This window comes from Lontra canadensis, unplaced genomic scaffold, assembly GCF_010015895.1.
Source record: "Lontra canadensis isolate GAN:19392208 unplaced genomic scaffold, GSC_riverotter_1.0 scaffold49, whole genome shotgun sequence".
NCBI classification, from domain to species: domain Eukaryota; kingdom Metazoa; phylum Chordata; class Mammalia; order Carnivora; family Mustelidae; genus Lontra; species Lontra canadensis.
The window spans coordinates 8,175,902-8,198,998 of record NW_022631043.1 but is presented as its reverse complement, the minus strand read 5'-3'; the positions used below and the strand labels follow the sequence as shown (position 1 = coordinate 8,198,998).

At 40.0% G+C, this 23,097-nt stretch overlaps 1 protein-coding gene across 2 annotated transcripts in view; it reads left to right on the top strand.

Moving 5' to 3' along the window:
- The first annotated feature begins 274 nt into the window (after window positions 1–274).
- Window positions 275–23,097, top strand: part of EFR3A (EFR3 homolog A) — a 105,778-nt gene continuing 82,955 nt past the window's right edge. For both annotated transcript variants that reach the window (XM_032873517.1, XM_032873516.1), the window contains exon 1: window positions 275–420. In XM_032873517.1, the coding sequence (XP_032729408.1) occupies window positions 411–420 (10 nt within the window). In that variant the 5' untranslated portion in view covers window positions 275–410. The remainder of the gene's footprint in view (window positions 421–23,097) is intronic.

Below are 23,097 nucleotides of genomic sequence, written 5' to 3'. Positions count from 1 at the left end.
GAGCAAGGACTCGTGGAAAGGAGTATGACTCAAATCAGTCAAAACAGAGCCCCAAGTTATTCTAGACCGCTGACCGCCCTCCCCTAGTCCCCGCCCCCTGCTCCGGCTGCACCGCTCCTGGGCGGAGCTCGGCCGCAGGGCGGGGGCGGGGCCGGCGCGTAGGCGACGGGATGACGTCAGGGCGCGGGGACGCCCAACGCGGCGACCGGCGCACAGCTGGGCCGGCGGTGGCTGCTGTCGCTGGCTTCGCGCTGAGTGAGCCGCGGGGTCCGCGTTCACTCCCTCCGCCCTCCGTCACTCTCCTGGTCCGGGTCTCCGCGGCTCGGCGCCGGCCCGCCATGGTGCGGTCGGCGAGCCCTGCGCGGCCCCGCTGAGCCTCCGTGCGGCGGCGAGCCGGGCTCGGGGTCACCATGCCTACCCGTGAGTGTCCGGCCGAGGGTCGGGCCGGGCGGGGGGCGTTGGGAAGCGGCGGCCCGCTCGGCGCGCACTCCGGGGTGCCCGCTGCGGCGGCGGGGAAGCCGGGCCCGGCCGGGGAGAGCCAGGAAGTGCCCGCGACCCGCTGAGTTACTTTCGTTTCGGCTTAGCCTTCCCGCGGGTGGCGTGAGCCCGTTGCACAGACGGGGAAACTGAGGCCCGAGCGTTAAGGACGCTTGGCTAGTAAGTGGCCGAGCTGGAGTAACGTAGACCTGTGGGACTTCACGAAGTCCACGCTCTTTCCGCAGTCCTCTACAGAGCCAGTGGGGACTTGTTGGAAATGCTGAAAATAACTGTGGTTGTGTCACCTACTCACTTCCTCAGGAACTAGGCATCGCCTTGTGGGACGCACGGTTCCGGGGAATCCGGGCCCAGCCCAGAGCTCTTCCTCGAGGGACGCGAAGTTCCCGCAGCCCTGACTTTCTCCTTGTCCGTAACGCGCGGGGGTGGCTGAAGTAGGTCTCTTTCCGACTTGTTAGGCGTCTGTGCCCCAAAATGTGGCTGTTGGAGCACCTGCATCAGATTGACCTGGCTGCTGATTAAAAATGCTGTTCGGGGTTCCTCCCTAGGCACTGAGACACCGTAGCTTGGGCCCCGGAATCTGTGTGCTTAATAAGTGGCCTTGGTGTTATTGAGGGACCCTAAAGTTTGAAAACAGTGGATTTGGGGGACGTTTTGGACAAACCGGGTAAGCAGTATTACTAATGACCCATTTCGGAACGACCCAGAGAATTACCATGTGACTTTAAACCCAGTGGCCCGTAGATATATCTGTGCAAACTAAAGAGATTCCCTAATCTTGGACCGGAGGAAGCACGATGACTGATTAGAGATTTTCAAGTAGGGCGCTTTTGAGTAAGTGTTCCATATTGTAAAATCTGTAAACACTTGTAAATAGCTCCCAATTAGCTCACATTATTTAAATTCCTAACTCTTCACGGTCCTGATTTTGGTAGGCATAGGAGACACTGGATTTCCAGGTCAGCCAAATGCATGTTTTGTCTCTTTGTGGGTAAAGAGTTATTTCCGGATATTAGAAAGGTTTATGTAATGCTGTGAATGATCTTGATGAAACGATTACTTTCAACTGCTCCTACATGTGTGGGTAAGGTGGATTTTGTTTTCTGAACACAGTAATGTGTTCCCTTAATTCATGGTCTTGAATTTTGTATTCATTTAATATGTCAGCGGTTTTATATTTTCATCATATTCCTCTAGACTAGAGGAATATCATCATAATTATAATTACAATTTCTAAATTCATGTCGTACAGGAATATTTGAGATTAGTATTGTGCTACTCTTACTGTCTGAGAAAGAAAAAGGGAGGGAATAAAAACCTCTTCTTGAAAGTTAAGGCTTCAAATGGAATTTATTGGTAAAATCGCAAGATAAATATGTTATGAAATTAAACAGATTTTTAGTTCTAAGATTAGCTTCCTGGAGTGGATTTAGGAAACTTGTTTCTTTTCTTTTTTTTTTTTTTTAAGATTTTTATTTATTTGACAGAGAGAGAGAGAGCGAGCACTTAAGTAGGGGGAGCAGCAAGCAGAGGGAGAGGGAGAATCAGGCCCCCCATTGAGCAGGGAGCCACATGCAGGACTCAATCCCAGGACCCTGAGCCAAAGGCAGCCGTTTAACCACCGACTGAGCCACCCAGGCACTAAAATATATGATTTACAATGTAAAATGAACCATGCTGTGTTTGCATACTTAAGAACGCAGATTTTATGACCTGATTGGAAGGCAAGTGAAATGTTTGAATTATCTGTCATTACTGTTAATATTTATTATGGTACAGTTTCTATGCATGAAAGTGGTACCAGCTGGTAGTACCCTTGTGAAGTGGTGTTCAGGTTGCTTTTTGTCTCCTTTTATGGCCAGAACCTCCAGAAATTGCTGGGATAGTTCAGCAGACAGTAGTACTTCTCAGAAACTCTGCCTATAGAATAAATTTCAACATAAGCAGAGACAGCAAAATTATTACTTTGGGAATTTCTTTTCTGTCTTTGAGGATGTTTTTAGGAAGTAATCTCTCCAAATAAACTGATTTTTTTTTTTAATGTTGTTCAGAGGCTCGTTTGTAAGCTCATCTAGTTAATCCTTAAGGCTCTAGTGAATAAAGGTAATGCTTTTCTCTTAGAGATGATCACTAGGGTCTCTCAGACTCTGTAATTCTGAAAGTGACCATTGCTCCAAGTCTTGAAATGATTCTACTATTGCTGTTAGGTTGCTTATTTGGAATATTGATACTCTCACATCACGGAAACTGGTGTTAATCAGCAGAATCTGATGTAGCATGGTATACCTCTGAAGGCTAAGCAATTGCATTGTCTCATGAATGTTAATGAGCTTCATTGGAATTATTTTGGGGAGCCATACTCTTTTTCAGAAAGCAACTACCTGGAAGGATGTCTGATGGGAAGGTGCTACGGACACAGGGGCAGTTCTGTGATTGTGTCACTGTATTTAGTCAGTAGTGTGCAGTAATCACTAAGCACAGATTTCAGGAGTGTTTCACTAAATGATCTTTTCAAATCCACAGATTTATAATTTGATACATAATTTCTCTAGAGGCCTTTATTTCTTCCTGTAGTTTCAAAGGACCATTAAGAAACATTTTGATGGTAAAGGTTTTCAAACTCTGAATCAGAATTTGAGTGGAAGAAATGTTAAAGCTTCTTAATCCAGTCATTTTCTTTTCGTTTTTGTATCAGGAGACTGAGACTCCATGAATTTCAGTTACTTGACTAAGGTCACACCTGGCTTGAACGCAGATCTCCTCTCTATAATCCTTAATACAAGGAGCATAGAGGAAGTTTATTTTTGGTTTTCTAGCACAAAGTTGATCGTAGTTTACCCTCTCCCCCCACTTTTTTCCGTGAGGTTACACAAGGACAAAAGTAAACTTAGCCAAAACTCAAGTCAGACATGTGAGCTTACAAGAAAACTTAACATGATTGTTTTTGTTTCGGTCTTGTCACAGGAGTCTGGGGAAAGAAGGCTGAGGATTTCACTGATGTGCTCAGTAGATAGCTGGTTGTATAGGCCCACAGACTTTCTTTTTCGTTAACTAGTAATGTGAAAGAGGTTCTGTAGCTGGTATTTTGCCTAAAAACAGGTCCAGTAAAATGTGCTCTGTTATGATCTGTGTAAAGGTATTGTATATGGCTAAGGGGAACTGAAACTCTTAGCCATTTTTTGCTCTATATAACTATACTTTCAGTCATTTGTGGTTAAGGCTTTCTTTTCTCACTTAGATGTTGGCATTGATACCTGGTCAAATTTGTTAGGCTGTGGTAACGCGTTCATTCCATATTTTTTTTTCCCCAGTTATGAGACTGATTATATTTGACTTATTTTTCAGTCCATTCTTATGAAAGAGGTGCAAAATACTGATGAATTGTTAAGTGAAAGATGGATGCTGGTTGAGGTGTTTCCATTTAGAAATGCATTACAAGCAAATGACCTATTCCTGGCTTGGGAGCCATTTGTGTTCATTTGTTCTCTATGCCCTTCCTTGCCCTTCCACCCAGTACCTATGTGTACTGCCAGAATTATAGCTAAAGAATTTTCTTAAAGTGACCTTTGGCTTGACACTGGTTACTATCAGATCTCATCTTTTAGTCTGTTCCCACTCATGGGACATGTGACAGTAAAGGTGATCTAGGTGGTGGGAGATAAGGCTGGAGGAGATAGGAGCCAGAATTTGAAGGATCTTATATGCCATGCAGGGAGCTGTTCAGTCTGTCACAATCACGGTAATAGTGACTGTCCTTTTTATAGGCATATTAGCCATTTCTAGCATACTGATTACTTTATAAAAACTGAAAACTTGCTATTAGTAATAGAGAATTAATGATTGGATATAGTATACTTTGTGCTTTACATGAATTATTTTATTTAATTATCTTTTCCTTTGTGGGAGGCCCAATTTGACATAGAAATGGAGAGATTGAATTTCAAGGAAGTTAAGTAACTTGCCTAATGATAGTAAATTGTGGAAATGGGATCAGAACTAGATGCATCTGACTTCTGAGTCCCCGTTATTTTTTCTTACTACGCTGCTCTGAGCCAGGCAGGATTGAATCTACCAGATACCATCATTTTTTTTTAACACCATTACATTTGCTTAGCACTGTGCTTAATTACATAATGGTGCTCGGTAAATGTTGAATAAATGAATGATTGAATGTTAACTGGAGTCACAGAAGTTATTCTTCAGATACCAAAACCTGAAATAAACTTTTTCCCTTTAAAACAGTGTTATAAGACTTCTATAATTTATGATTAAGTTCTTAGCAGACCTGCCTATGACATTTGTGAGGCCTGAGACAAGAATACAAATGGAAGCCTGCAAATCATAGTCTTAATCAGGATTGGATTAAGATTTGGATTGGATAAGGTTTTGTTCGGGAGGTACAGGGCAGTCCTGTGCTTTGCGAGATGTTTTGCAGCAACTCTGGCCTTTACCCACTAGAGGCTTGTGGTAAATTCCCCTGTTCCCTAAAGTCTTGGCTCTCAAAACTGTCTCCAGGCATTGCCATATGCTCCCTGCGGGGCGGGGCGGGGGGGGGGGGGGTCATAATTGTCCCTGGTTTGAGAACCACTGGTTTAAAGATTGAAATGTTGTAGATCAGGCTCTGCCTGCTGCCCGGAGCCCTGCTTTGCCATCTAGGGTCCTTGCAGCCTGCTCCCCAGAGATTGCCTTCTCAACCTGAAGGCCCAAAGGAGCATGCAGGGGCGATTGAGTCAGCAGTGACCTGTTGGGGCAGGGCAGGGTCTTTCCTGACCCTAAATTGGGGTTGACCCAGGTAACATTACTTTAGGGAGCCTAGGCTACTTCCCCTTTGTCCATACCTCGCTTTTCCATCTCTGGATTTCCACAGTTCCAAGTAACTTGCGGAGCTGAACTATGGAGACAGAGGGGTTGGTGGAAAGAGTGAGCCCAGCATTCTGGGGAACTCGCCTGCCATTGGGGGTAATTTGGGGTTAGCAGCTTGAAACAAACAACTTCAGTGGTTTTCAGTGTTGCCTCTCTGTCCCCTCCTCAGCCCACAGATCCCTCTAAAAGGAAAAAAAAGTCCTTTGTTGAGGGGGGCAGAGGCCTTTTTTTTTTTTTTTCCTGAGTCAAAAATGAGGGTCCTAGTTCTTAGGAGAAAGCTACATTTTACCCATTATATTGCTCTGCTGTGGTATGGAATGACCCAGTTTTCGTTAATGGGGTTTTTGTAGGAATGGGATGGATTGCAGAGGACAAATCTGATTTCATGTATTCTGTCATGCTCTCTGTTTGCATATTTGTTTACTGCTGCCTACGTTTAGGTATTATTAGATAACATGATTCCAGTTTTTATTAAAGGAGGAATCAATATGCAGGTATTTTTATTGCTATTTTATTTTGGTGCAAAAAAGGTGGTTTAATTAAAGCACGGGGACAGGACCCGCCTATGTGGGTATTTTTATTGTATTTCTGAATCATAGTCTTTCTGTATGAACAACCAGCTCTGTTACAAACTCCACTTTAAACTCCATTGGAGGATCCCCTGTGTAGGAAGGGAGTACCTCTCTATAGTGGTAATAGGAAGGTTTTTATTGATAACATTGTAGGAAATGGGTCCCTGACATTCTCAGAAATGGAGAGGAGGGCACAGAAAATCCCAGTATGCCCCCACCACTTGAAGGAGGAAAGGGTAGACCAATAGCAAAGATAGGAGCTGGTTGTCTAGGTTAGGGATTCTTAAATATTTTTGCAAAATGAATCCTGTTGAGAATCTGATGAACACCATGATTATTCTTCCCCAGAAGAATCCTTAACATTAAAATATTGCCCTGAACTGGCTGTTTCTTTAGCTTTCAGGAATGAATTTTGATTAATTGATCAAATAAGTATTGACCGTATATGGGAAACCATTGTATTTATTGTGTGATTGCTATTGCTGTCATGTGCTAGGTGATGTAAAATTCTGTGACTTACTTTGAGCAGTGGTTGGTGAATAATGTTGTTTTTTAATAGGAAGTAAAATAATGGGGCTTTTTTTATCATTGGTATTTTATTCTGAAAGGAGGAAGAAATAATCTGATTTATTAAATGGTGGTTTCAATCATGAAAACCTGAAAGGTTAAGATGAATCATTATGTGTGGGTTCAGTTTATGGAGCGTTTGTAGGGGTGTGTCTGTGTGTGTGTGTTTGAAACAATTGTGTGTTCTAGAATGAACATGATTCCAGGAAAATATGATGTAAAATGAATGCTAGCATTTTCTCCTATGATTAATATGTCAAACCTGTCAAAATTCTCTCATCATTTGTATTTGTCAGGTTCATTCAGTTCTTGAGATGAGCCTGCTCTTGCATAAGCTCCAAAGCAAACAGGAGCTACTATAACCTTTCTTTCTTTGTAGGCTTTCATAGTCTTCCTTTTGCACATGTATTTACTGCTCTCTAGCTTCAGGTATTAGGAGATAGGGTGATTCTATTTTTATTAAAGAAGGAGTCGCTACTCAGGTTTTTTTCATTGTACTTTTTTTTTTTTAAAGATTTCATTTATTTTTATTATTTATTTGAAAGAAAGAGAAGGAGAGAGAGAGCACGAGAAGGGGGAGGGTCAGAGGGAGAAGCAGACTCCCCACTGAGCAGAGAGCCTGATGTAGGACTCCATCCTAGGACTCTGAGATCATGACTTGAGCTGAAGGCAGTCTCTTAACTGACTGAGCCACCCAGGCACTCTAATTGTACTTCTGAATTAAGAGTTTGCTGTATTCTAAAATTAGGCATTAAATCTTTTGCTATATGGTCTTCAAGAAGACTTGTCCTTCTAAATACTGTTTATTTATTTATTTTGTTTGTTTGTTTTTATTTGTAGTTGGTGGGTTATTTAGCTGTACCTCTTTATTTTTACTACCTGAACTCCAGGGTATTCCTGTTGAGGTAGTTTTCTGGGTAATGCTAAGTGTTCTTCACACCCCTGGTACTTAATTGGCTTTTTGAACAGCTGTCTTGGCAATTTGCTACAAAGTTCTCTGTGCTGTGGTTTCACTTAACTTTAAATGGATCTCACTCCTGGTGGGCAGAGAAAATGAAATACAAAGTGTTCAAGTTTGCTGTCATCAATTCCTAGAGCTTCATAAACTTTGCAGAAGGTACTGTGTTAGGCTAAAGGTCTGGCTTAGAAATTGAAATGAGTGGCCCGTTTATGACATATAAGTTAAATTAATTTTTGAACTTAGTTATAAGTGTTTTTACTAGGTGTTTGTTGTATTAAGTGGAAACTAAGAGATACTTACACGTAGTAGGATTTATGTAATTGTGCGTTAGAGGTAGAAATACTTGATGAACATATTATCTGGATCAGTATGTTGTAAGGACAAGACAGTTGCATCTTAGATTATTACCATTTGCTATATATGGTTCCAGGAGGGCTTCTGCGGAGAGAAGAGCACTCCAGGCGGTTGTACAGTAGCAGGGATTTGGGGTATAAGTCCTTTATGCATTTTCCCCGTTCTTTTAGCTGGGCTGTACTCTGTGGACCTCAGCAGGCCAGTTTCTTCTTCACTTCGAAGTACCAGTTAAAAACAGACTTAAGCATCTTGTCTACTCCTTGCCACGTTTTCCCTTGGTTCCATCCTGGTTCTTTGCTTGGTCTTCTTACAGTGGGAAGCTCTCCCAGGTTTGTCTTCCTGCAACAGGTTCATGAAGTGGCAGCAATTCAGGTGCAAGAAGAGAGTGATAGATGCCTGTTCCAGGTCAATTCTGTTTATACTGCCTTTACAAAAGCTCCATTCCCTGGCACAGGATTCTCTTTGTTAGGTCTTGAGAATTCCATGTTGTTCTTGACCCATATTGGAGGGCGGCACAAACCTTGAGCTGCCTTTGGAGCCCAAATTTCCCGAGTGTCTTTGTGGACCTATAATACAGACTTGTGTGAGCGGGTGGGCTGCTCTGCCTGATCCAGCTTCAGCTCAAGTGGCTATTTTTACGGGGGGATTCTGCATTTGATTTTGATAGGGAAATAATGTTGGCTGCTTCTAAAAAATTTGAAATTTGTAGTCTCAGAAGAATATTCCCTCTGACAAAAACACAAGGTAATTTAGAATCAAAAGCTTAGTGACATAGAGGGAAAAACCAAAGCTATTTGAGCTAATGGTGTCTCACCTGTTTTGCTCTGATGATCTCCAGGAATGGAGTTGTCTTATCTCTTCCTGCAGTCCTTTCAGTCATAGGTGCCGTCACTTTTCAGCTTTTTTTGTGTTCTGTTTGGATTTCTCTTAGAGATTCATCATTCAGCAAGTTATCTTAGTGTCTACATGTGCACTGCTAGGTGGGGGATATAGAGATGAATAAAGCAGTCTCTAGCTTTAAGAAGTCTATAGAACTTTGTGTAGATGGCTGTAACACAAAGAAGGAAATGGTGAGCACCCTAGGAACTGTGCCGTGGAGTTTAGAGGAGAAACTGAAGGGGGAATGTGAGTAGAAGATGGCATCGGAAGCCTGAGGAATCACAGGAGAAGCATGGATTTGGGGACTGGGTTTGAGGTGAGTCATACCAGTAGAAATAACCAGCAGGCCGTTGAAGTAAGTCATTGGCACTGGGGAAAGTGAAAGCTTTAAGGCTGTGTGTGTGTGTGTGTGTGTGTGTGTGTGTGTGTGTGTGGTAATTTTGTCTTAACACATTTATTCAGTCCCTGCTATGTGTCAGTTTTTATAGACACCGAGGACACAGCAGTATCCTCATAGTGAACATGATGGACATCATTGTGGATGTCATGCTCGCTCTCTCGAAGCCTAGTCTGGTGGGGAAGACAAGTCAAGAACACATAATTACACTGACCAGACAGGGAGCTTTATAAGCACTTGTACCTGTTTCCTTTGCCACCATACATAGCTTTTGATACAGTGCTTGGCGCATGGTACACATTCCTTGTATATTTGTAGCATGACTCAGATTACTAAAAGAGAAGCATTGGTTGCTGTGGAAACACATAAGTGAGGTTGGAGGGAGAACAGTTAGAGGTTATTAAAGTACAGTTATCTGAGTGATGGGCTATGGACTTGAATGATATCAATGGGGTAGATTGCAGTGGACCAGTCTGTATACTTCTGGGGAAGTGCAGGTGACAGAATTGGATGAGGGGTGGAGGGAGAAGGGGAGTTGGAATTCACTCTGAAGTTTCAGGTGTGGTTGTTTGGGCGAATTGCTCTAGTTTGATATGGGGACTTTCCGGAGGAAGAGCAATTGGGGAAATTAAGATGGGATGTTGAGTCCATTTTAGGCTGTGGTAAGTGTGCGATGCCTGAAAGGACATTTGGAGTGCGTTTGTAGGAGTTGACGCTGGTCACAGTTACTAAAGGATAGGTTGTAAAGACAGAAGATGCTGAGGGCAGATCCTTGAGGACCGTGTCCTCTTAAGGATGGAATAGGCAGAGGAACCAAAGACGAAGCAGGTGGGGCATCACTAAACCAAATACCACCAGGACAAATGCTTGACAAGAACTGTGTTTAAGACTCAAATTGATGAAGTTTTAGAATATGAGTGAGGTTCACTGGGGGTGGGGCCCAGAGCCGATGATCAAGGAAGAATTCTTGATACATCTTTGGTGCAAAATGGTGGTTTATTAAAGCACAGGGACAGGACCTGTGGGCACAAAGAGCTGCTGCCCTGGGTTGTGAGGGGTGGCAGGTTATGTACAATGGGGTTGGGGAGGTAAAGAAGAAGGGAGGTTTCAAAATAGAACTTTCATAAGCTAAAGAAGACCTACAGGATACCAGATACCAGAAGCCTTGCCATTGTCAAGGTCGTTTTCCCCTTCTTAGCAAGGTATTAACGTTAAGAGTTAAGATTGTTGGGAGATTCCTAAAGAATGTCACCTATGTCCCACCCAGGACTGGGGGTGGGGGAAGGTTGCAAGGTGTCATTTTTTGCTTGGTCCTCAGCCAGCCTTCTGTTCCCTCATCAAAATGGCAGTCCATTTATAGTAGCATTTGAAACATTCCGGTAAGCAAGAAAAGAAAAAAACAAAGCTGGATAATCTCTTACTGTTTGATCTGATGCTATGACAATAATTTATGAAGTGTTAGAGAAAAAAAAATCTTATTTTAAAGCTTGGGGATCCAAAGCTGATTATGTGTCTTATCCAAGGTATGTACTGTCCTGTGCTTATGTCCTTAACTGTCTTGTACTGATTTTCAGCTGGGGGAGGAGAGTGTCCTACTATACTTGGTTGAGAGGATGTAGACTCTTTTATAACCCCTGCGTAGACATGCTTAATTCTGCAGTTTGCAAGTGAAAATTAAGGCAGCTCCACGAATGTACTATAAAATATTTCACGTAGAACTTAACTATTAACTTATCTCTTGCTCTCTTTTTTTGGAGTTGCATTAATATGTATGTTTGTGAAGAACCGAATGATTTGCTGGTGGCAGATACAAACTTAACTGCCTGAGGAACTGCTTTATTTCACAGAATGAGAGGCGTAGGCCCTTGAGCGGTCACCTGAGCACCTCTGTTAGCTCTTTGAGCTCTTGGCACTGTTTCCTCCCCTTACACAGCTAATCCTCCTCTTTTCCCTCCACATCCATTCTTCTCTGTGTATTTACTTAGTGTAACTCAGTAAGCAGCCTCTATTCTCTGTTTCAGCAGCATAGAAATATTGCTGCTCTTTTCGTTGCTGGCCCTGATAGGGTACAGCAACATGCTGGCTAAGGGCTGAACAATTTTAAAAAATTTTAATTTCAGTGTACTTAACATACAGTGTTATGTTCAAGTTTACAGTACAGTGACTCAGCACATCCATACATCACCCAGTGCTCAAGACAAGTGCACCCTTTAATCCCCATCGCCTATTTAACCCATCCTGCTGTCTACCTCCCCTGTAGTAACCGTCTGTTCTCTTTCGTCAAGAGTCTGTTTCCTGGTTTGTCTCTCTCGATTTCCCCTTTGCGCCTTTGTTTTGTTTCACAAATTCCACATAGGAGTGAAATCCTATGGTATTTGTCTTTTTGTGACTTATCTCACTTAGCATACGTAATACCCTCCAGATCATCCATGTTGTTGCAGATGTCAAGCATTCATTCTTTTTAATGGCTGAATAATACTCCATTGTATGTATATGTGTGTGTGTATGTGTGTGTGTTTGTGTGTATATATATTTCATCTTCTTTCTCCATCTGTCATTGGACACTTGAGCTGCTTCCATAATTTAGCTATTGTAAATAATACAGTAAACATAGGGGTGCATAAGGGCTGGACAATTTTAAAAGCTTTGTGTCCAGTGGGTCTGAGGACATTAGGAAGGGGGTGAGTTTAATTTAGTGTGGTTTGGCTGTTGAGCTTGTGTTGGGGCGGCAGTTGATTCCACCAGTCTTAATTCTTTTTAACCTAAAATTGCATTGTATTTGAACCTTGCTAAACAATTTAAGTATTTCCATAAAAAATAATTTTCCACTGATTGTTTTAAATTCTCAAGAGTAAATACGTTTCACTAATTACAGTAATAAAATGAATAGTACAAATGTATATATATTTACAGGTTCTTCTTTGTGTATAACATCACAGAAAGTTGCTGGTTTTTTTCCTTCCATGTATGTAATACTGTCTTATCTTCGAACTTGAGGAAGATTTAGTAACACATTGAAACCTATGGCATCAGATTTTAGTATTCGATTCATTAAAATATATTAGAAAATATTAGAGTGCATTCTTAGAGTTTTGATTAACATAAAAATCAGTTGTGTAAACTAACCATAATGACCATAAGGTATGTGTGTAATAAATTCAGAAAGGGACGCCTGGGTGGCTCATTCAGTGAAGCCTCTCTAACTCTTGATTTCTGCTCAGGTCCTGATCTCAGGATCTTGAGACCAAGCCCTGAGTTGGGCTCTGTGCTCAGCAGGGAGTTTGCTTGTAATCTCCACCCGCTGTCCCTCTCCTTTTGCTCCTCCCCGCCTTTCTCAAATAAATACATAAAAACCTTAAAAAAAAAAAATTAAAAGAAGTCTTAGGCTTTTGATTTTGTGTTACCAAAATCTTGTATATGAAGTGAATACAAAACGTTTAGAGTCTCTCTGCTTTAGTTAGAAGTTTGGGGAGACTGTATCAAACACTGAACTTTGACGGTTTAAATTAGTAGTTTAATATTTTTTTATTCAGCTTTGTACTTAGCGAGGCTTATCATCAGGCCCTATTATTTTGCTGTCTTTAAACTTGGGATAAAAAAACAACTTAAAATATACATTCTGTTTAGGTACATAATTACAGTGCTACCTTTCTTTTCCTTAACTGTTTAAATAATGAGAAAATTTAATCATTTCAATTCAAATGAAAATCTTTAACATATGGCATAGACACTGTGGGTGTTGTGCAATTTATAAGGAGACTCAGTGCTGCTGTTATATTAAATGTATTTGTTCTAAAAATAATTTTGGAAGTTACAAACATCCCCCAACAGATTTAATGCTTGTTATTCTATGACTAATGAGGAAATACACATTTGTTAAAATTTAAGTAGTTGGGGAATTTTAAAGCTGTTTTGAATTTTGCTTGATATAACTCATATCCTACTTGTGAAATGTTCAGAGGACTTTTTATTAAAAATAACTCATATCAACCTGAGAAATGTTTCAGTCATTGCCTGTGTACCTATGTGCCTCTTTATGCTCATAGGGGTAACAAATTAAGATCTTTTGATTTAAGGGCATGCCTTAGTTTGTTTAAGTAGAAATGGTATTTGTTGGTGCTCTGAAAAAGAGCTTATCTAAAAATCTTCAGAAACCCTCATCCCTATCCTTTTCCTTATCAAGGTTTTCACTGTGTACAATAGGGTAGCAGTAGAATTTTAAACCATGACCTTATTATAACAGATACATACTAAGATCACAGTAGGTATAATGAAGGAAGGAACTGATTTTTTGGCGGGGAGCACCTGGGTGGCTTAGTGGGTTAAGCCTCTGCCTTCAGCTCAGGTCATGATCTCAGGGTCCTGGGATTGAGCCCCACATCCGGCTCTCTGCTCAGCGGGAGCCTGCTTCCCCCCTGACCCCCCCGCCTGCCTCTCTGCCTACCGGGGATCTCTCTCTCTCTGTCAAATAAATAAATAAAATCTTAAAAAAAAAGAAAAAATTGATTTTTAAAAACACCTTTATTGAGATATAGTTTGCATCCCAGAAAATTTACCTGTTTTAAGTGTGTAGAAAGACTTGATTTTTATATAAAACAAAAACCTTAGGAATTACCTGAGCAGTGCTTATATGAATTTCCAGAAGCCTCACTTTTTTCCCCCTCCAGATTTGGTTCAGTGAGACTTACACTTCAATAAGTATTAGGAGACTTGGTAAAATTAAAAGATTTAAAATTCCACTTCTTTTTAATCTCCTCATCATGAAGAAGATATTTTTAATCTGTGGATTTTTAAACTTACAACGTAGTATATCTTTAAGTTTAAAAATCTGAGATCATCCAGTGTCAGCTTACCATAATCACAATACAGTCATATTGGTAGAGGGGAGAATTCACTGGACTTTTTTCTCTGCCTGCTCAAACTCTGATAAAGCAGAGGATTCCTGTGTTACAAAGCAATAGTGGGCCATAGTTTCAAAACCAAAAATTGCTTAAAGTATGCATTTGCTGCTAGGCTTTGGTGAAAAGTTACATAGAGTTGCTTCCATTAGTTTCCTTACTGGTTCTGGGACACGTGCCAGGGTGCTGTGTTGTTGAAAGCAGAAGCTCCCAGTGCACAGTGAGTAGAAGCTCCAAGAAGTCCTAGGCAGCAGGTGTCATCTGGCTGTGCGTTTACGAACTCCTGGGTCCCGGGGTTCTTTCGCCCTTTTCCCAATGGCTCAGTGCTCCGTGCAGCTCTTGCATGTTGTCTGGTATGCTGAGGATTTGTGGTAACTTTTTGGTGAGACACTCAAAGAACATAACAAAAGCTTCTCACTTTTTTCATACATTTTCTTGTATTCTTGGGGGTATTTCAGAGTTCAGAGTAGCATAAATAGGAAAAGAAGATAATTTCTAGAAATGGGATGTTTTGTAATATGACACGTTCTCAGGCTGGGTGTCATTTCTCCATTCTCTGCCATCTGACTTTTGTACCGTGGTAGCAATAGTATAGTTTTTTGGCAGCTGCGTAATATTTTAACTATGTGGCTCTAGTCTCCACAAACGAAACAGTTCAGGTGTTTTGTTTGTTTGCTTTGTTTTTAAGCCATTTCAGGAAGACAGTGCAATGCATAAACTGTTGAAGAGCACAGGCTTTTAACTGGATCCAGCATTTCTAGCTGTGTGACCTTGGACTCTTACCTTTCTGATTCCCTCTGTAACCTGTAAGTATTGATTCCTCATAAGGTTGTGAGCATAAAGGAAGATAAAATCAGAGTATAGTAGATAGCCGCATGTTTGTTGAATACACTCTGAAAGACTCGACTGACTGATCAGGAATAAGTAGGGAATTCCTGGGGTAAATTAGCCATTTGGTTAGGTCTTCTGGTTTTCTACTATATTTTGCACTATATCCATGAAACCAGAATTTGTGTCTTAATGGAATTTGCATTTAGTCTTTGATGTTGTGTTAGTTGTCTAGGGCTGCTCTAACAAAGTAGCACAGACCAAGTGGCCTAAACAACAAATTTATTGGCTCAGAGATCTAGAGGTCAGAAGTCTGAAATCAGGGTGTCAGCAGGGTCTTTCTGAGGGCTGTGAGGGAAGAGTGTTTTCCAGGCCTCTGTCCCTGGCTTGTAGATGGTCACCTTCATGTTCATACAGAGTTTTCCCTGTATGCATGTCTGTATCTGAATTTCCCCTCTTTAGCAAGGTACCAGTCATATAGGATTAGGGCTCACTCTGATGACTCCATCCTAACTTTATTACCTCTGCAAGACCCAGTCTCTAAATAAAGTCACATTCTGAGGCACCGGAATTTAGGACTTGAACATGGAACTTAGGGGGAAATAAGTTGACCCTCTAATAGATGTGTTTGAGACATGAAGGTGAAAGTTTTTTTAGTTACAATGTTTCCATTTTAAAAACCATGCTTATCTATTAAACCTTGATGGAAACTGATGGCTTGGTTGCTTTTTCTTTTACCAACACCAAATATTCGTATACCTAAACTCAAGTATACCTAGCATCTAAAGAAATTTGGTAGAATTGAGCAAAAATTCTGGGGCGCCTGGGTGGCTCAGTGGGTTAAAGCCTCTGCCTTCGGCTCAGGTCATGATCCCAGGGTACTGGGATCGAGCCCCAAATCAGGCTCAATCCCAGGACCCTGGGATCATGCATCAGGCTCTCTGCTCATCAGGGAGCCTGCTTCCCCCTCTCCCTCTGCCTGCCTCTCTGCCTACTTGTGATCTCTGTCAAATAAATAAACAAAATCTTAGGAAAAAAAAAAAGAATTGAGCAAAAATCCTTTCTTTCTGTATCTCCATCATTTTGTATGCTTCTGGGATGGGGAAAGAATGTTTGACTTCGAATGACTGGAATATCAAGGGATGAATTACATTCTCTGGGAGCTGACTTCAAATCAGTTTGGCATTTGAGTTGATTTGGAAGGAATGGTACATATCTGATAACTATAGAACTCACTGGTCTACAGGCTATATGAAATTTTACTTGTATTCCTTTTCTAAGGCTGGTGTAACAAGGTAGCACAAACTGCATGGTTTAGGACAGCAGAGTATTCTCACAGTGCTGGAAGTTAGGAATTTGTGGTCAGGGCCCTGCTGTCCTTGAGGCTCTGAAGAGTCCTTCCTAATCTAGCTCTGGTGGTTGCTGGCAGTCTTGCATTTCTTCCTTTGTGGCTGCATCATTCATCTCTTCTTGTCTTCTCTTGGCCTTCTCTGTGTGTCTCCTTTTGTCTCTCTCTTTATAAGGATACCAGTCATTGATGAAGGGCCTACCCTAATCTAGTATGACTTTGTTTTAACTTGATTAGCTGTGCAAAAACTGTTTCCAGATGAGGTCACACTTGTAGGTACTGGGGCTAGGACTTCAGCACATCTTTTTGAGCAACACAGTTCATCCCCAGCATTTGTTCATTGCTTTAAAAAGTTAGCTTTGGGGCACCTGGGTGGCTCAGTGGGTTAAACCTCTGCCTTCCGCTCAGGTCATGATCTCAGGGTCCTGGGATAGAGCCCACATTGGGCTCTCTGCTCACCAGGGAGCCTGCTTCCCCCCTCTCTGCCTGCCTCTCTGCCTACTTGTGATCTCTTTCTGTGTGTCAAATAAATAAACAAGATCTTAAAAAAAAAAAAAAAACAAGTTAGCTTTACTTTTCACTTGTCTCTTTAATCCTCTAAGTATTCCTGACAAGTAAATGGACAACTATGTTACCACAAATGAATGTTTTGGAGCCTGACAGCTCCAAACTCTCCCACTGTCCTGATTGTTAACCCATTGCTTTGCTGTTCTAGGTACAGCATTAGCCTTTATTTTTGACTGTCTGTTTTAACCATTTGTTGCAAATTCTTTCTAAAGTTCCTTTTGTCTCATGCTTTCTTTATTAACTCTTTGATTAGTTATGTTTGAAGTGGGTGAATTTACTAGTTTATAACCTGTAGGGGATTTCACTTCCAGGAATCTTTTGTAGTTGGAATGCCTATTACTTCACTACTGAACTCATATCATCTATACGACTTTTTCTAAGGTAGCCTATTCTGTATGGATAGAATGACATGAACAAGTGCACGGGGAAGAGAAAGATTGGGACTTGGTTTGAAAACTATGAATAGTCACAGTTTTTATTGTGAAAGATGTTGTGATTTATTTGGGAAGTAAGGCTGAAAAGGTGGAAGCTGTGCCCAGGTTTGCCTCTAAGACCAACCTGGCAACGAAGCATAAATAAATTGGAGAGCTCCCTATTTTGGCAAAGTACAACGGACTTTACTTTTTAAATATTTATTTATTTTTTAAAAGATTTTACTTATTTGTCAGAGAGGAAGAGAGAGTGTGTAAGAGTGAGAGAGCTAGAGGACAAGCAGGGAAAGTGGCAGGCAGAGGGAGAACCAGGTTCCCTGCTGATCCTGAGATCATGACCTGAGCCAAAGGCAGAGGCTTAACCAACTGAGCCACCCAGGCATCCCACTTTTTAACATCTTTAAATAAATGTGTGTATATAGCTCAAATAGGCCCTTAAATCATGTATATTTTATAAAATGAGTGATTTCGGTTTTTGTAGGTATGTTCTGATATCTTACAAATTGTCTAATTGTGGATACTATTATACTAGTCATCTTTTCCATTCTCAATATATTTCTGACATATAATGAAATATTTCATACTCATATTCTTTCTGTGTTCATTTTGCCTTATAAATTTCACAGCCTTTTTAAAGGCATATGGAAAATGTCAGATTTTTTTTTTTTTTCACTTTCACAAACTGGAAATGCCACATTCAGACAACTTCTTAGGAGGAATAAAGGCTGTTTTTGTGAGTCTAGGTTTGAACCAAAAACTTCAGTGGACTCTCTTGTTACCTGTGTGGCAAGTTAATTTAGAAAGAAAATATTAAAGCATGAAAATGAGGAAGAAATGGCAGCCTACATCAGCTAGCTAAGGTCAACTAACTAACCTTTGTCAGTGTGCAGTGTGGGAAGAACTGTGTCCTGCAAACCAGTGTATCTTCAGCTTTCCTTAGAAATCCGTGTCCTTTGGGGTGCCTAGATGGCATAGTCAGTTGGGTGTCTGACTCTTGATTTCTGCCCTGGTCATGATCTCAGGATCAGACGGAGCCCTGCAGAGTCTGCTTGGGATGTTCTCTCTTCCTGTCTCTCTGCTGCCCACCCCTACTCACACTTGTGTGCTCCCTTTCTCTTTTAAATAAATAAATAAAATCTTAAAAAAAAAAAAAAAAGTCAGTGTCCTTAGACTTACAAGGAAGTGGGAATGGTAGCAAGCATAGGTGAATGAGATAGACTTTGAAATCGTCATTGATACATATTTGGTAGATTTGTTCTTTCTTTGAGTAATTAAAAATCTGAAACCTGCAGCACAGTGAACATTTTTGACATTTAGTTTTTGTTCTAAGTCCCTGTTGACTTGCTTTGCTGTTATTGGTACATCCTGCTAAGAATTGCTTATTCAGATACCATAAAAAGAATAGGCCATGAAAAGAATGTTTAGTAGATTGTTTCTCATGACAGCTAAAGACCAGTGTAAAGGTTCTTTGTTACCAAAGTATGATACTTGTTTACAAAAAAAATTTTTTTTTTATAATTAGCTTTTTAAACCATAGGAATCATTCCTAGATCCTGCCATCAATAATTTTATATACTCAGAAATGATACCAATTTACATATAATTAAGAAACTAAAGTTATTTTTTGAAACTAAAGTTATTTTAATATAAAGATGAAAATCTGATCATAGTATTTAAACTTTACTCTTTGTTCTGTGTTTAGTACATTAAATGCTTTTTAAAAAAAAATTGTTTTTATTAACATATAATTTATTATTTGCCCCAGGGTTACAGGTCTGTGAATCATCAGGCTTACACATTTCACAGCACTCACCATAGCCCATACCCTCCCCAATGTCCATAACCCAACCACCCCATCCCTACACCCCCCGCCCCCCGTCAGCAACCCTCAGTTTGTTTTGTGAGATTAAGAATCTCTTACGGTTTGTCTCCCTCCCGATCCCATCTTGTTTCCTTTTTTCTCCTCCCTACGTCCCACAACCCCCTGCCCTGCCTCTCAAATTCTTCATATCAGAGAGCATATGATATTGTCTTTCTCTGATTGACTTATTTCACTAAGCATAATACCCTCTAGTTCCAACCATGTCATTGCAAATGGCAAGATTTCATTTCTTTTGATGGCCGCATAGTATTCCTTTATTTATATGTTTTATATATATGTGTGTATATATATATAAACATATATATATATAGCCAAACTATATATATAGATATATATATAGATATAATTATCTATATCTCACATCTTCTTTATCCATTCATCTGTTGACAGATGTCTAGGTTCTTTCCATAGTTTGGCTATTGTGGACATTGCTGCTATAAACATTCGGGTGCACATGCCCCTTCAGATCACTACATTTGTATCTGTAGGGTAAATACCCAGTAGTACAATAGGATAACTCTATTTTTTACTTTTTGAGGGACCTCCATGCTGTTTTCCAGAGTACCTATACCCGCTTGCATTCCCACCAATAGTGTGGGAGAGTTCCCCTTTCTCCGCATCCTCACCAGCATCTGTCATTTCTTGACTTGTTAATTTTAGCCAATCTCACTGGTGTGAGGTGCGATCTCATTGTGGTTTTGATTTGTATTTCCCTGATGCTAAGTCATGTTGAGCACTTTTTCACGTGTCTGTTGGCCATCTGGATGTCTTCTTTGTAGAAATGTTTGTTCATGTCTTCTGCCCATTTCTTGATTGGATTATTTGTTCTTAGGGTGTTGAGTTTGATAAGTTCTTTATAGATTTTGGATACTAGCCCTTTATCTGATAAGTCCTTTGTGAATATCTTCTCCCATTTTGTCAGTTGTCTTTTGGTTTTGTTGACTGTTTCCTTTGCTGTGCAAAAGCCTTTGATCTTGATGAAGTCCCAATAATTCATTTTTGCCCTTGCTTCCCTTGTCTTTGGCGATGTTTCTAGGAAGAAGTTGCTGTGGTTAAGATCGAAGAGGTTGCTGCCTGTGTTCTCCTTAAGGATTTTGATGGATTCCTTTCTCACATTGAGGTCTTTCAACCATTTTGAGTCTATTTTTGTGAGTGGTGTAAGGAAATGGTCCAGTTTCATTTTTCTGCATGTGGCTGTCTAATTTTCCCAACACCATTGGTAGAAGAGACCTTTTTCCATTGGACATTCTTTCCTGCTTTGTCGAAGATTAGTTGACCATAGAGTTGAGGGTCCATTTCTGGGCTCTCTATTCTTTTCCATTGATCTATATGTCTGTTTTTGTGCCAGTACCGTACTGTCTTGATGATGACAGCTTTGTAATAGAGCTTGAAGTCTGGAATTGTGATGCCACCCACTTTGGCTTTCTTTTTCAACATTTCTCTGGCTATTCAGCGTCTTTTCTGGTTCCATATAAATTTTAGGATTATTTGTTCCATTTCTTTGAAAAAAATTGGTGGTATTTTGATAGGGATTATGTTAAATGTGTAGATTGCTTTAGGTAGCATGGACGTTTTCGCAATATTTGTTCTTCTAATTTGTGAGCATGGAACATTTTTCCATTTCTTTGTGTCTTCCTCAGTTTCTTTCATGAGTTCTTTATAGTTTTCTGAGTACAGGCTCTTTGCTTTTTTGATTAAGTTTCTTCCTAGGTATCTTATGGTTTTGGGTGCAGTTGTCCATGGGATCAACTCCTTAATTTCTCTTTCTTTTGTCTTGCTGTTGGTGTATAGAAATGCAACTGATTTCTGAGCATTGATTTTATATCCTGACACTTTACTGAATTCCTGTATGAGTTCTAGCAGTTTTGGAGTGGAGTCTTTTGGGTTTTCCACATAAAGTATCATATCATCTGTAGAGAGTAAGTTTGACTACTTCTTTGCCAATTCAGATGCCTTTTATTTCTTTTTGTTGTCTGATTGCTGAGGCTACGACTTCTAGTACTATGTTGAATAGCAGTAGTGATAGTGGACATTCCTTCCGTGTTCCTGACCTTAGGGAAAAAGCTCTCAGTTTTGCCCCATGGAGAATGTTATTCGCTGTGGGTTTTTCATGGATGGCTTTGATGGTATTGAGGTATGTACCCTTTGTCTCTACACTCTGAAGAGTTTTGATCAAGATAAATGCCTTTTTAAGCACAGTTGTCTTAAATCAGATTTTAATAGATCTCCCTACTTTGTCTTAGATTCTGCATTGTCCCTCATAGCTATGAATGTAACTATGTTAAAGTTTTTCCCTAAGTAATTTTTTTAATCCTTTGACGTATTCAACAGACTAAACTCGTAATTACATAGTTTTGTAATGCCATTTCACTGCTCACACATTTTGGGTTGTTCATATTGTGTACAAAGTGAAACTTCTCATTTTTCCTTCTGATCTCTAAGGAATCATCTACTTTGAATTTATGCTTGGCTAAACTCACAGTTCTCATCCTCTAAGAAGCAATCTTAGACTTTTCTCATTGGAATTTAATTCCTCATGTCTCTTACATTTTATTAATATTTTTTGCATGTGGGTCTGTCTTCTGCCCTTTCAAACATTTGAGTCCTTGTTAAGTAATATTTTCCACTGCAAATGCTGGTCTTTTCTTGTACTTCTGAAGTACCTTTTATAGTACCTTTCAAATAATTGGTATTCATTAATGTTCGTTTGCATTTAAGACAGAATGTCATGTGCGTTTTGAGTGAAGAAATCTTAGATTACTTAGTTTTATCTCCAGTTTGAGTCTTGACAGGAACTGGTAGATGATCCTATTTGGAAGCTCTCAGGGAATTATCAATAATTTTGCCTACTTCTATCTTAAGTTCTGTTCTATGTGGGTATCCCATGATACCATCATTTTTTACATGATGTCCTTTCAGTATTTGAGTAATATCTGATATTGAACACTTACTGTGTGACATTCTGTGTTAAACATTTTTTTAACTAAAGAAAAGGAGGATTTTGTTAATTCTTACGAATTGCATTTAGCAGCTTTCAAATACACCGTACTACAGTCCGTCTGCAGTTAGTCAAACCCACAGCAGTTCAGTTTTGTGGAATCCATGAAGCAGGGCAAACCACTCTTTAGTTAACAGTGAAATACCTACTTAGCTCTTACAGGCAGTTAATGCGTTGTACCCCGTTTCTGAGCACTAAAGTGTGATGAAGAACATGCAGAGAATTATGTAGAAATTATTATAAAGAAATTCGATTTCAAAGTTGTTAAATAGAAAACACAAAAACTTAAAAAGGGTATAAATAGTCTTTTGCAAAAATCTGAATGGAAAAGTTCTAAAGAATATGCAAATCTGAATGGAAAAGTTCTAACGAATAAATGGTTTGTTTTCTGTAGCAGAAGGACCTTTATAATTTTTTTAAAAAGTTTTTTTTTTTTTTTAATGTAATCTCTGCCCCCAGTGTGGGGCTTCAGCTAAAAGCCTTGATATCAGGCAGCATGTGCTCCACCAACTGATCCAGCGAGGCACCCCTTGGGCTGAAGTGATTTTAGAACACACAAAATCTGCAGATCGTCTCTCTCTTTCCTCAGATTTTGCTATTAAGGCACAGAACAGAGAACAGTAATGTATACAGTAAACATACCAGCGTAAGATTGATAAGCGGCATGGCTTAAAAAGTATGCATGGTTTAAAAATCATGTAATGTACAGAATGGAGCATTAGTTCAAATATTCTAATGGCTGTTTCAGAGGCTTAAGTTATTGATCTCAGATTGCAGTATATTAGTCAGAGTTCCAGAATATATTCTGTTGATTTTAAAAGGCCAGTTTGTCTCTTCTGTGATTTCAAGTTTAACTTCATTATAAATATATATTATATACTAATATAGTTAAGATCAATAGACTGTGATAGTGCTTTTTTTTTAATATTATAGTACCACATTTCAACAATGATCAAACTTGAGAGAGAAAAAATGTGTTAGTACCTTACGATCATGAAATCAAAGCCTTAAAGGTCTGTTGTGACACAGTACTACAAAATGAAGTATCATGGCATAC